This window comes from Mytilus trossulus, chromosome 14, assembly GCF_036588685.1.
Source record: "Mytilus trossulus isolate FHL-02 chromosome 14, PNRI_Mtr1.1.1.hap1, whole genome shotgun sequence".
NCBI classification, from domain to species: Eukaryota; Metazoa; Mollusca; class Bivalvia; order Mytilida; family Mytilidae; genus Mytilus; species Mytilus trossulus.
This window is the reverse complement of record NC_086386.1, coordinates 45,545,453-45,558,702: the sequence shown is the minus strand read 5'-3', so window position 1 is coordinate 45,558,702 and position 13,250 is coordinate 45,545,453. Positions and strand designations below refer to the sequence as shown.

General features: G+C 31.6%; 1 protein-coding gene across 2 annotated transcripts in view; it reads right to left on the bottom strand.

Moving 5' to 3' along the window:
- Positions 1-5,792: 5,792 nt before the first annotated feature.
- LOC134695889 (uncharacterized) overlaps positions 5,793-13,250 on the bottom strand; it is a 28,449-nt gene continuing 20,991 nt past the window's right edge. For both annotated transcript variants that reach the window (XM_063557364.1, XM_063557363.1), the window contains exons 13-15: positions 7,481-7,546; positions 7,039-7,131; positions 5,793-6,108 (exon numbers count right to left, since the gene is read on the bottom strand). In XM_063557364.1, coding sequence (XP_063413434.1) covers positions 5,824-6,108; positions 7,039-7,131; positions 7,481-7,546 — 444 coding nt within the window. In that variant the 3' untranslated portion in view covers positions 5,793-5,823. The remainder of the gene's footprint in view (positions 6,109-7,038; positions 7,132-7,480; positions 7,547-13,250) is intronic.

The window sequence follows — 13,250 nt, the reverse complement described above, 5'->3', positions numbered from 1 at the left end:
TACTCTGAGTACAGACTTACCTGTAAAGTTGGAAAAGTTTTAATGCCTAGCATCCACTAGATATAAAAAAGTTAAATCCATTTTGTGTTTCAGAAAGATAAAATCTCTTTTGGATTTTGATGGGCATTTTTTTTCCTTCATGCAAAAGGTGTGAAAATTGACTAAGTTGTGGAACAACTATGAGATGCTCCCTCAGGTAAAAAACCGGTTTGTATTGTTTTCATTGTCCTTAATTGACCTGGACATCAGGTATCTTCACAACTATAGGTGAGTTAAAGAGTTTATCTGAGTCAGTGAGTGGACAGTATCAAAGTAATGCAGGTGTTTGTTTATTTTTGCACCTTCTGAAAAAAGGAAAAAAAATGCCCAGCAAAAACCAAGAAAGATTTTATCTTCCTTAAACACAAAATGCATTTAACTTTTATATATCTAGTGGATGCTAGGCATTAAAACTTTTCAAACAGCACAGGTAAGTCTGTACACAGAGTAGTTTTTGAGGTTAAAATACGGCCATATTTGTCCATTTGTTATGATGAACCTTATGCCTGTCCCAAGTCAGGAGCCTGTAATTCAGTGGTTGCCGTTTGTTTATGTGTTACACATTTGTTTTTGTTCATTTTTCTTTTACATAAATAAGGCCGTTAGTTTTCTCGCTTGAATTGTTTTAGATTGTCTTATCGGGGCCTTTTATAGCTGACTATATGCGGTATGGGCTTTGCTCATTGTTGAAAGCCGTACGGTGACCTATAATTGTTAATGTTTGTGTCATTTTGGTCTTTTGTGGATAGTTGTCTCATTGACAATCATACCACATCTTCCTCTTTAAATGTATTGATGTTATGATTTGATAACACACACAAAAACATCGGTAAAACCATCTATAAACAAAATAGGTGTTTTTCTTATGTACATCACAGGTTGATTGTTTTCACAGTGGCCATATAAGAATATGACTACATAATTTTGAGATAGTGAATAATAATTTTATATTCATCTATTTCATCAAATTGTCCCCAAAGTTATAAACAGATTGTATATTATATACAGAGCACATAAATAAAGACAAATACCAAGCCTGAATAGGCGTATAATTACATATGAGACACATTTATTTTTTTACATAAATAAGGCCGTTAGTTTTCTCGCTTGAATTGTTTTACATTGTCTTATCGGGGCCTTTTATAGCTGACTATATGCGGTATGGGCTTTGCTCATTGTTGAAGGCCGTACGGTGACCTATAATTGTTAATGTTTGTGTCATTTTGGTCTTTTGTGGATAGTTGTCTCATTGGCAATCATACCACATCTTCTTTTTTATATGTATTGATGTTATGATTTGATAACATAAAAAAACATCGGTAAAACCATCTTTAAACAAATTATAGGTGTTTTTCGTATGTACCTCATAGGTTGATTGTGTTCACAGTGGCTATATAAGAATATGACTACATAATTTTGAGATAGTGAATAATAATTTTTATAATCATCTATTTCATCAAATTGTCTACAAAGTTATAAACAGATTGTATAATATACAGAGCACAGAATTAAAGACAAATACCTTGTCTGATTAGGCGTATAATTACATATGAGACGCTATACAAACAATTGAATACTAATAAACTGTTCAAAAAAAAGATAGTTGCCAAGTTCAAGTCCAACTGATAATGTTCCCAGAAAATATTTTTCTTGATGTTCCCAACTATTATTTAAGTTATTTAAGGAATGACTGTAATATCTTTTTCTGGCTATGAGAAAATAACATCAATAATTAGATTCACACTAAATAATCAGCATAGCGGGTTATTTTAAAGTGTTCACCACATTTTTTATGTTATTTCGAATAGACTGGAAAAAATATAACAGTCATTTCTTAAAATTTTGATTATAAATTCCATTTTAAATCAGAGTAAATCACGAAAAAAAGGTTATGACGTCACGATCAAATGTCTAAATTTTGTCTATGAGCTGAAAGTCAAAACACTGTCAGGAGACGATTTACATCCAAAATTCAATTACTATTTATTAAAAGAATGTTGAAATGATTCTTAGTGGTTGTAAAATTTTTGGTCTTGTCAGGAGAAACGATGCAGACGTTAAGAAATTAATAAAAAGACATGCGAGATATACGTCAATGTAATAGCAACACAACTACATAAAACACAAAACATTTTTTTCTAGAAAGCCACATTCTGTACAATTATCCATACAATATTGCAAGCTTTTAACTTATGACCAATCGTGGCCTCGGTTGTCCTGTTCAATATATAGGGGTTTAAGTGGATAAAGGTATGGTGTGATAGACAGCCTTGTTTAAGGTGGTATGGGAGTCTAAAATAAAAATGATAGAATTTGTTCATACTTTGTCAAAATGTAGTATCTATTGATACATGTTCAAAAACATTATAAAAATGATAGGTCACCGTGCATTTTCTCAAGCTACAGGTTGTGACAAAATGACAAATTTTGTATGGATTATTCAGGAAGAAACAACATTTTGTGAATAGAAACTAAACAAAATGATAGAATTGTAAAATAAATTAGGAAAAGGTTGCTTTCAGACAATGCTTTGAGAATATCAAAAGAAAAGATAGGGTCACCGTACGTTTTTTCCGGCTAAAAGACAAAATAGGAAAATTTCATGTAGAGTCCTTCAGAAAATGCACTGTTTTAGAGTTACCTCCCCTTAAATTGCCAATTTGAAAATATTAAAAAAAAAAAAAAAAATAATCTACACTTGTAAAAATATTAATATTTATAAGTTATTTTCTTATAAATTGGTTCTTTTAAATGAAAATTCACAGTATTTAAAAACATGACTTTTTTACAGTAAATACTAGTGTGAGCACTCGTGTTTGGATATTAAGATACGTAAACTATTTAGAATCGTAAACATGTTATTCTGAAAAAATAACTCAATTTGTTTATATAATGTTGCGCAGGCTTCACCACTAAATGGTTTTGATAAAATTGATAAAATATATAATGGTGTTTGTAAAAATGAATATGAAAAAAAAAATCGTATTCCTTACAAATCTGTACCGTTAATTTAGGCTGATAGGTTGCTCAATTACTGAATCTCCCATATGAATTGTTCTTATTTTAGGTTGTTTTTATTTATATAAACCCTGACGTAATTTTGCCATAGACTTAAAATAGGTTGCAAAATTTGAACTTTGATTTTTACGGCTACTCTTTTCAGATTCCTTCTACTTACAAAGCTGTTGTAAGTATTATCCATTGACCGCTCTACTTCAAAAGAGGGACGAAAGATACCAAAGGACACTCAAACTCATAAATCTAAAACAAACTGACAACGCCATGGCTAAAAATGAAAAAGACAAACAGAAAAACAATAGTCCACATGACACACTTAGAAAACTAAAGAATAAACAACACGAACCCAACCAAAAACTAGGGGTGATCTCAGGTGCTCCGGAAGGGTAAGCAGATCCTGCTCCACATGTGGCACCCGTCGTGTTGCTTATGTGATTACAAATCCGGTAAATAGTCTAATTCGGTAGGTCACATTCATGAAAGGGAAGGGGATTGTAGTTACGACGTAAGGAACATATCCGATATCATTTGTGAAACGGTTATTCCATAACGGTCAACCAACTCGTGATGGCGTCCGTAAAATTTAAGAAGGGATGATTTCAACTTCACCATTTGGAACTCTTGGTTTAATAGCTTCCTTGTGAGCAGCAACCCTCTATCAAGAAAATCATGATAGGAAATGCAAGCACGGGAATATCGTATCATTTGGGAGATATATACACCGTATGCAGGTGCTGCTGGAATGTTGCTACTTAGAAATGGAAAGTTCACAAGTGGAAAGCTGAAATCATCTCTTTTGTCGTAAAGTTTTGTTTTTAACCGACACTCATTGTCAATTTCTAGACGTAAGTCAAGATATTATGACCGGACAATTTGGACAGTGCAATGAAATTAGTTTTAAAAAACATTTTAGTATTTCAATTGTTTTAATGTATATTTAGGTTTTGTATTTATTTTATTATTCTAGACTTTGGCATAAGTGTTTTACACGGATTATGTGTCATAATCTTGGACAAAGGTCATTTGTTAATCTGCTTAATCCTTTAATTGCTTGTGCTTATATATATATTGTTATTGTTTGTATGTTACATTAAATTTAGTTTGGAGTTTGTTGTTCGGTCTTGCCGGACTGCTAAATCAAAAGTTTAAGGAGCGAATCTTCCTTCTTGATTTACATTTAGCCGGAACGCCATTTCACCCGGCTATAATATGAAGCCGACTTAACTGTATCTGTATTATCCTTTATCTCTAGTTCGATGGAATACATTGTAGAGGCGTTCCACATAGTCACCAAATTTTGAATTGTTTAGTGAAAGAACATCATCTATATAGCGGAAAGTAGAGTTAAAGTATATTCCTAACTTCTTATCTTTCTTTCTAAGAAGGTCCTGCATGAAGTCAGCCTCGTAATAATAAAGAAACAAGTCGGCAAGTAAAGGGGTACAGTTTGTTCCTATTGGAATGCCGACAGTCTGTTGAAAAACACGTCCTCCGAACGTAACAAATATGTTGTCAATCAAGAAATAAAGCATCTTGATAATATCAGTTTCAGAGAAAAATTTTATCCCTCCCTAAGACAAGATACTTGTATCTACGTTGGCCATTCTTTTTTATGAAGCAAAGTAATACCAACTCTTTCAATTTGTCTTTTAGTTTGGAATGTGGAATACTTGTGTAAAGAGTAGAAAAGTCAAATGTTTTAATACTGTTACAAGATGAAAGAGAGTTAGATTGTATGTACTCTAAAAGATCTTTGGAATTTTTATGTATATAATCACTTTATATAACTTTGAAGCCCGTCTTTGATTGCTGATAAAATAGATGTTAATAATGTAAAAAGAGGTTTCGTGGAACAGTTGGAAGACCCAGCAATATACCGTTGTTTGTAAGGACACTTATGGAGTTTGGGTATCCAATACAGTGATGGAAGATCCAGTTCTTCATCTTTGGTTGTAATTCCAAAGGAACAAAGAACAGACCTATGATTATCCAGGATTTCCTCTTTGGTAAGTGTCGTGAGGGTATATGTTGAGTTTCCAAGTGAATTGTCAATACCTAATTCGTTTATCAAGCAGTTAATGTAATGACTTTTACATACAAAAACGATGTTATTTTGGGGCCTTAACTGCAGGGACAACAACATATTTATCATGGAGGTCGGATAGGTGTTTAGCAACATTTGGGTCTTTAAAGATTGACGTAGCATGGGCATTAATGGACCCATTCGATCTCTTAATTCTGATTTGTATTAACGAACTCACTGCCTTAATCCATTTGGAAAGAGTGTCTACAGCAATTCAACCTTTGAGTTAAACTAGTGAAAATAAGAGTTTAAAAAGTCCAACGTCTACGAAAAAAAAACAGAAATTGATATATATATGACCATATATTGTCTCCACCAAAGGTTTGATGTATAACGACATCAAATAAGCAGAGACCCTTACTCAATAAATTAAATAGACAGCAATATACCATGGAGAAAAACTCCGAATAGAAAAACAAAACAATTACCACTTGTGCTCTATCTATTTCTTTTGTCCAATATGAAATATGCCATCCAATTGTGATTATTATTGCATCCTTGGTTTGTTGTAAATTAGAAATGTAAGCATAAGATAAATAATCAAAGAACAGTGATGATTTTATATATATTATTTTTTATATAATCTTAAATATTTCTGACAAAAACATTATACAAAGAAGTTTTTCTGATGATATGATTAATAGATGCTGCTTTCAAATGATTTGACATCATATGTAATATCATCAGTGTGTGTTTTCTTTAGGTTGAACAACACCCTTAGACATGATAGGACCTCCCTTGTATAAATACAGAGCTGGCCATACTACATATTCAACCTCAGTTCCAGACCGAGTATATTCCTTCCATGACTGTTTATCAAATATATGTCCAGGTACAAAGTCTATAACCATAGGTGGGTCTTGGACAGTTATATAGTAACATAGGTTGACACAATTTTCTATGTAAGCCAGACAGCAATCTCTGTATTGAACAACAGTTTTACAACTTGAACTGTCACTAGCTATTTTCTGAAAATGAGGCATATGAATTAAAGATTACAATGATTTTCGGTATCCAGTTGTGTAGAAAAATATAGATAAGATATGTGTTTGAATACTCTTTTAGTCGAAATTTGTATGAAACTTACTACTGTTAAAAATTATATAAAGTTTTACGTTCATTCTTTGTTAGTATGATTACATACTAGAAGATGCCCGCGAAATCGCAATACATTTGGGTTCAAACCAATTGTGTGGACAAGGTATTAAGGTGGACCTAGCAGGGATTTGGACACGGTAATGTATTTAATTGGACTAAATGCAAAATAAACCATTTATCTCGCTCGGAAAATAAAAATATCAAATATCCCAAGAAAGCGTGGCAAAGTGCGATATTCAATAGTTTTGTTTACCTCTTAACTCAATAACTGTATAAGATACGTAAAATAAGTTGAAATTACTGAAAGGGATCAAAATGAGTAACATAATAGGAGAAAAAAATAAATTCACAAAATAACTCCGAGGAAAATTCAAAACGAAAAGTCCAACATCAAATGGCAAAATCAAACGGTAAAACAACTGTCAAATTACTACAGTATATTGGTGCAGTAATTCCCATTTACATCCAAATACAAATTTAGAAAGTACAAAAAGTACTTCATTTATTTGTCTAAAACAAATATTTCCGACTTTGTATGGCTTCAGAGAGCTGCAGCTCAATGAAATCGGTCTTCTCCTAGAAGTATAGATAGCTTCTTATTTGTAGTTTGTTTTTGTCTAGGTGGCAACAAATGTTAAACTAACTGGTTTAGTACTAGTATTTTATATATTTGTAGGCTATTACACGGATGAACTAAGTGAAATAAATCTGCCGTTTTGTCAAAGTATGCCGGCACAGTCTATCGTGCCTCCATATAAATTACATACATCTGTTCATCATCTGTAAAATATAATACCTACCTTAAGGAGAAGAGGAATATACTTTGATGCATTGGTTTTTATTGAATCCTTTACAGCTTTTATAAACCCTTCTATTTCATCGTCACTTAGGCCCTACAAAAACAAATATTTTTGATTATCAACTTGTCACACAACTTTCAAACTGATAAAGTAATCGAAATGTAACACTTGAATCAAGGAGTCATGAGTTTGACTGTCTATCTGGTATCTTTCGTCCCTCTTTTGAATCAATTGTTAAAGCAATGTCATAATATATAATTGATTACTTAAATGTATTCTTGTGCTTTATTAGGTTCCCAAAAAAGCAAAGAGAACAATATTTAATTAACATTTTTTTTCTCTCAAAATGTTATTGTGTTTACTATTTTTCTTGTTAACAATGAAAATGAGTAACACTTTGTCACATCTTAATATTTCCTGTTAATAAATATCTTTTGCTCACATGTACAGCACTTCTGTGTCCAGACAGCTGCTGAGAAACGTCTGCTAAACATGTCTCATAAATCTCCTACAAGAAATTCCAAATTATGAGAATTTCATTAAATAGAGATATAGATTTAATCTTAATTTTAAAAGTAACTATATATGCGTGTGTTTATTTATGTTGACTATTGCAAGCATTTTCATTTTGACTTTTTCTTTTTGCCATGGCGTTATGTATCCATTTCAAGTTTACTTTGAGATTAAGCATTGTTCTTTAGAATTTTAATTGCTTTTATTCAATTGTTTTAAGTCATGAGCGAGATCTATAATAGTTTTCTACTAGAAAACTAAACCTTTTTTTCATTTAAAAAATAGAATCAAGGTGAAAAAAGGGTCCATTGAATCAAATGGCTTATTGGTAATGTTACCTGCTGCACCATTTGAAAGTGAATATATCATTTCAAATAGGGTCGTCAAGTTGGTACTTATTCTTTATTCCTTATTTGTCACTTATTACTTTTCTGTAATCCCTACGTTTTATAACATAATCATTCTTTACGTTGATCCATCTTTTTAACTAAATGACTTTTTGAGATATTTTGAAAGGAGGCTAGTGTGTCAACCACAAATTAACCTGTCGATTGGTGAACACAGTCTGTAAAAGTGTTTAACTTTTTACCGGTAGACTATCGGGTATATAGTATTTGTCAGGCGCGGTAACGGGTTTGTATGTAGGTATTAAGCTTAAATCCTAGGCAATAAGCTAACGCCTAGGCATTAAGTTATTACCTGAAATTTTCAGGCATTAAGCTTATTTCCTGAAATCTAATGATGATTATTAATCCTTTTGCCGAACATAATTTTGGGCAATAAATAAACTCTGGAATGTATGTATATTTGATTCCTTATTATTTTTCTAATAGATCTTCAATTTTAGTAAGTTTATTAACAAATAAGAATTTTAGCAGTTAAAAAGCAGAATTGACCCATACTTTTCCCATGTTTTTTGTGGTATTACAAAATATTAAAAAGATTTTAGAAAGGTGATTGCATCCAATTAAAAAAGGAGGAGATTCTATAGAATAATTATGAAATTATTTGAAAATTTTTACACTTCATTAGTCGAGCTGGTTTAAAAACTGGTGAAATTAAGATATGAAAGTTTTCTCACACCATTTTCCACTTTTTTTTTATTGGAGAAGTCAATTTTCTTTGTTAACAAAATGATTTTATCATACATTTCTATCAAATTTTCATATTTTTAAATTATTATTTGGTGCGTTTTAATATAAATAACATATTTTATACGTGCTTTTATTTCCGGTCTCTTGTATTCGAATTTCTCCTCTTGCGTATGTTATTTGCAGTAATAAAATAAAACAACAAACAAATGGAAGTTTTAACGACCTTGACTGGCTATACAGCCCTTGCACGGTCGGTAAAAATTAGGAGTGGAGATGCCGGGGATCGAACCCGGGGCCTTTCACAATAAAAAAAAACAGTTGAAGAACTCAGTAGTTATATGAAAGATGCACGAGATTTGCCTTTGAACTTTTAGTATGAAACCGTGACACTTCGAATTCAGCTCCCTGAAAGCATTTGTAAAATGATTGTACTGATTTAATTTTAACTATTTACGATTATTTTGTTAAATTCTAAAATAAAAAAGCAGCTATATTTGTTTTTACTTAATATGTTTTGTTTCATATAGATTGAAGGTTCAATTATAATATAAAACTTATTTATTATCTTTAATTTGAAACTCATAATTATTCAAATAAGTTTTTAAATAAAAGTTGTTGGTTAAATTTGATACCATGTTTCATTTTCTATTTTCTTTTACGCCAATACTTAGGACAGCGGTTAGGACGAGATCCTAGCTAAGATAATTCTAAGATAGATTCGATGTGCATGCTAAGAAATGTCGGCTCTAACTTTATCATAATAATAATGTCTGTCGTAAAAATATCATATAGGGCCAATCTTAAGACTTAACTAGTCCTAGTTCTCATAATGTTATTATGTAACAACTATATATTTTTTCATTTAAATGAATAAATGTCTTTTATTTACTCGTATTTATATTTTAGGCATTACGCTAAATGACTGCACAAATTTTTCAGGATTTAAGCTTAAAACCTAGGATTTAAGACTAATGCCTAACATCATTTAGGCAATAGACTTACTGCCTAGACGTTTGCTTATTGTCTAGAATCTAAGCTTAATGCCTAATTTCACTTATTGTTGCTAACATATACGCGCTAAATGAGTATATCAGGATAATTATACCTCTTCGAACCAAAACCTACACCAGAGTCATGACAACAAAACAAAAAGAAAGATAGCGTTAATACGGGGCAACAAATTAAATACGAATACGGAATAAGTAATGAATAAGAAATAAGTTGCACAGTGTAGATACTATTCTGTACGCTATCCGGAAGTCGCGATTTTCGAAGCGAGGATTTCAAACTGGCTAACAGAACGGTTTTGTTTTCGTGCTTTTTATCATCATTTGTTTACTCCTATATCTATAAAGTGCATAGCACATCTTAAATGTATGTATAGCATCATAAATATGAGCAACTGTAACAAAAACATGCAGTAGAATATAAAATATACGTGTGCATCACACCAACTTCATAGAAAAAAGTGAAATCGATTGACAATTTTACTCTCGTAGTACAAAGCAAATAATCTTTTATTGCAAATATTTGCATCAGTTTACAGTTAAATATATACTGTTTCAATATTCTTACCGTATTTAAGTAGAATGTTCGTATTTCAATTAAAAAATATGCTTTCCTTGAGGATCCCAAAATAAATTACTGTACGATCAGTCTAAAACTAAACTGACTGTATTCTAGTAGCGATTTCAGATTTTTTGTCTGTATGACCAGTCGTGATTTTAAAGGAAAACACAACGGCAATTTGAAGGTATATACGTGTCTATGTGATATTATGACTGTGTCCATGGAACTATAACGTGTAATTTCTTTCATCAGACAATACAAACATATTTCTGATGATTTTTGTAGACGGCAAAATAATTATATTTTTGTTACGTTAGTCTTTTTTAAAATCAAATGCCTTAAAAGCAATACATGAATCGCTTGTGGACTTTGTATTAGTGTGTCGTTGCAGTTATCTTTTTAACTATTACATTTTTAAAGACTATTTACACCGTCAGCCGTTGACCAATTGGCGATAACATACATCAAGCTTGTCTCTTTTAAAATGACAAAAATAGATAGAGAAAGCTTTGTTTAAAAACTTTAGGTATTGAGGAAAGAATTAACGAAATTATACCCCGCCACTTCTAGTCCATGTTTTGGAAAAAAATAAACCACAAAAAAAACCTAAATTATAGGTGCACAGGGGCATCATTTGATAACGAATATGAGGAAGTTTTATTAATATATGGTAAGTTTTTGAAAGTTGCGTATAGTGAAGGGGTACCACCCAATAAGGTAGTGGAAAAGTCCTTATCATGGAAATAGAAAACTGATGAATTTTCGAAAAATCAAAATAAGAGGTGCACAATTGAATTGTAATGAAAAGGAACCTGAAAAAGATTCATTCAGTTATGCCAAGTGTCTGAAGGAAGTTGTGAAAATAAAATAGGTACGCCCAATATAAGGTTATGACAAAGTCCGTATTTTAGATATAGAAACATCAAAAATATTTTTACCAAAAATTCGAAATAGAATTGATTCAATATGGAGCAATTTTAGAAAAGTTTAACAATTGGTTTCGGAGGTCACGGTGTCTTATATATAAAAAAAACCATAAAAGATTTTTAATAAAATTCGAAATACATTCCTTTTTTTTATATAATTAAGGCCGTTAATTTTCTCGTTTTCTGTAATTCAGTGGTTGTTGTTTGTTTATGTGTTACATATTTGTTTTTCGTTCATTTTTTTTATACAAATAAGGCCGTTAGTTTTCTCGTTTGAATTGTTTTACATTGTCATATCCGGACCTTTTATAGCTGACTATGCGGTATGGGCTTTGTTCATTGTTGAAGGCCGTACGGTGACCTATATTTGTTAATTCTGTGTCATTTTGGTCTCTTGTGGACGGTTGTCTCATTGGCAACTTTCAATGCATTTGTATGGGAACATATACTTGGAATCCTCTTTTCTCCTGGATTGAACCCCCTCTCTATTTAAAAATGTCTGGAAACCCCAATGTATATTAAGGTTCATCATAAGGAATTGAAAAATATGGCCGTGTTTACACCTCAAAAATTACTATGAGTACAGACAAACTGGTACATCCAGGAAAGTTTTAAGGCATGGCAGGAACTAGATATATAAAAGTTATATGAAGTCTACGTTTCAGAAAATTAAAAACTTACCTGCATTTTGATGTGCATTTTTTTCCAGTCTGCAGAAGATAGCAAAATAAACAAACACCCGAGTTTCATTTGATACGGTCCACTCAATTACACAGTTTAAACCTGTTAAATCACCTATTGTTTACAGGTGTCTATTGTCCATCTATTGTCCATTTAAATCAATACTACTCACAACATTGATTATACGAGGGGAGCTTCTCAATCGTTTTCACTACTTAGTTAATTTTTGCACCTTCTGCAGGAACGAAAAAAAATGGATAGCAAAATCTAGAAAAGTTTATAATTTTCTGAAACATAAAATGCATTTAAAATTTATATATCTAGTTCCTGCCATCCCTTAAAACTGTTGCAGGTGTATAGGTTAGTCTGTACTCAGAGTAAAATTTGGTGTGTAAATACGGCCATTTTAGCCAAAAGGTTATGATGAACCTTAAGTGGTTTATGAGGAGATGCGCTTACAAAACCGGCGAAACATGTTGTACCGTTCCAACGGACGAACGGAAAGACGGACTTCATTATCACTATAAACCACGCTTTACAAAGTGGTGTACAATTGAGTTTGAAAGAGACAGATCTACATCCAAAACAAAGTGAAGAAACTGTGACCAATTAAAGGCTATGGTACGGCCTCGAATGTTTGTAAATACATGCATTTTTATATAACAATTAAATCTGTGTGTTTGAACAATTTTAAGTATAACGGAGGACATTTCTGAAACTTATATAAACAAGCAAACCTTCCTCTTATTTCAGCAACATTCAAACATCCTTATACTTAATGTAGTAACTCGAGTACACCCTATCAAGCTAAAACATGTTTGATAAGTTTTCAGGATGTGAATTTATTAAAATATATTTATGTTATTTAGAAAAATGCCATCTTCTAATGTGTCGTAAATAAATTTGAAATCACGACTAGAATACAGTGAAATAAAGACTGATCATACAGTTTCAAAATATACAAGCGAGACTGATCGTACAGTGAGAAATTCAAATAAGTGTAATTTTCTTATTTCTGGCTTCAAAGATCTGGCTGAAACTTTTACCACCACTTAACACATACTTTATTTAGTTAATTAAGTCTAGTTTTTACGTTAATGTGTACAGTAAGGGTGCAAAAAGATTGTTTTTATGTTCACCGACTGATTTTCCTTAGTGATGCACTTGAAAATCTCTTGATTAAGGCAAAAATACGAATAATGAATGTGCTAAATTCAATTATAAACCATTTGTGAATATCGATGTCAGCTGAATTAATCATTAAGCAATGTACAGATGAACATCTTACCGTTTAATATAGTATATCCAACAAATTAAAAATGTGATCCAAAAAGTTCTCGCTTCGAAAATCGCGACTTCCGGATAGCGTACAGAATAGTATCTACACTGTGAGTTGCATCTTGATTACAAAATATCAAATGAGTTTCCT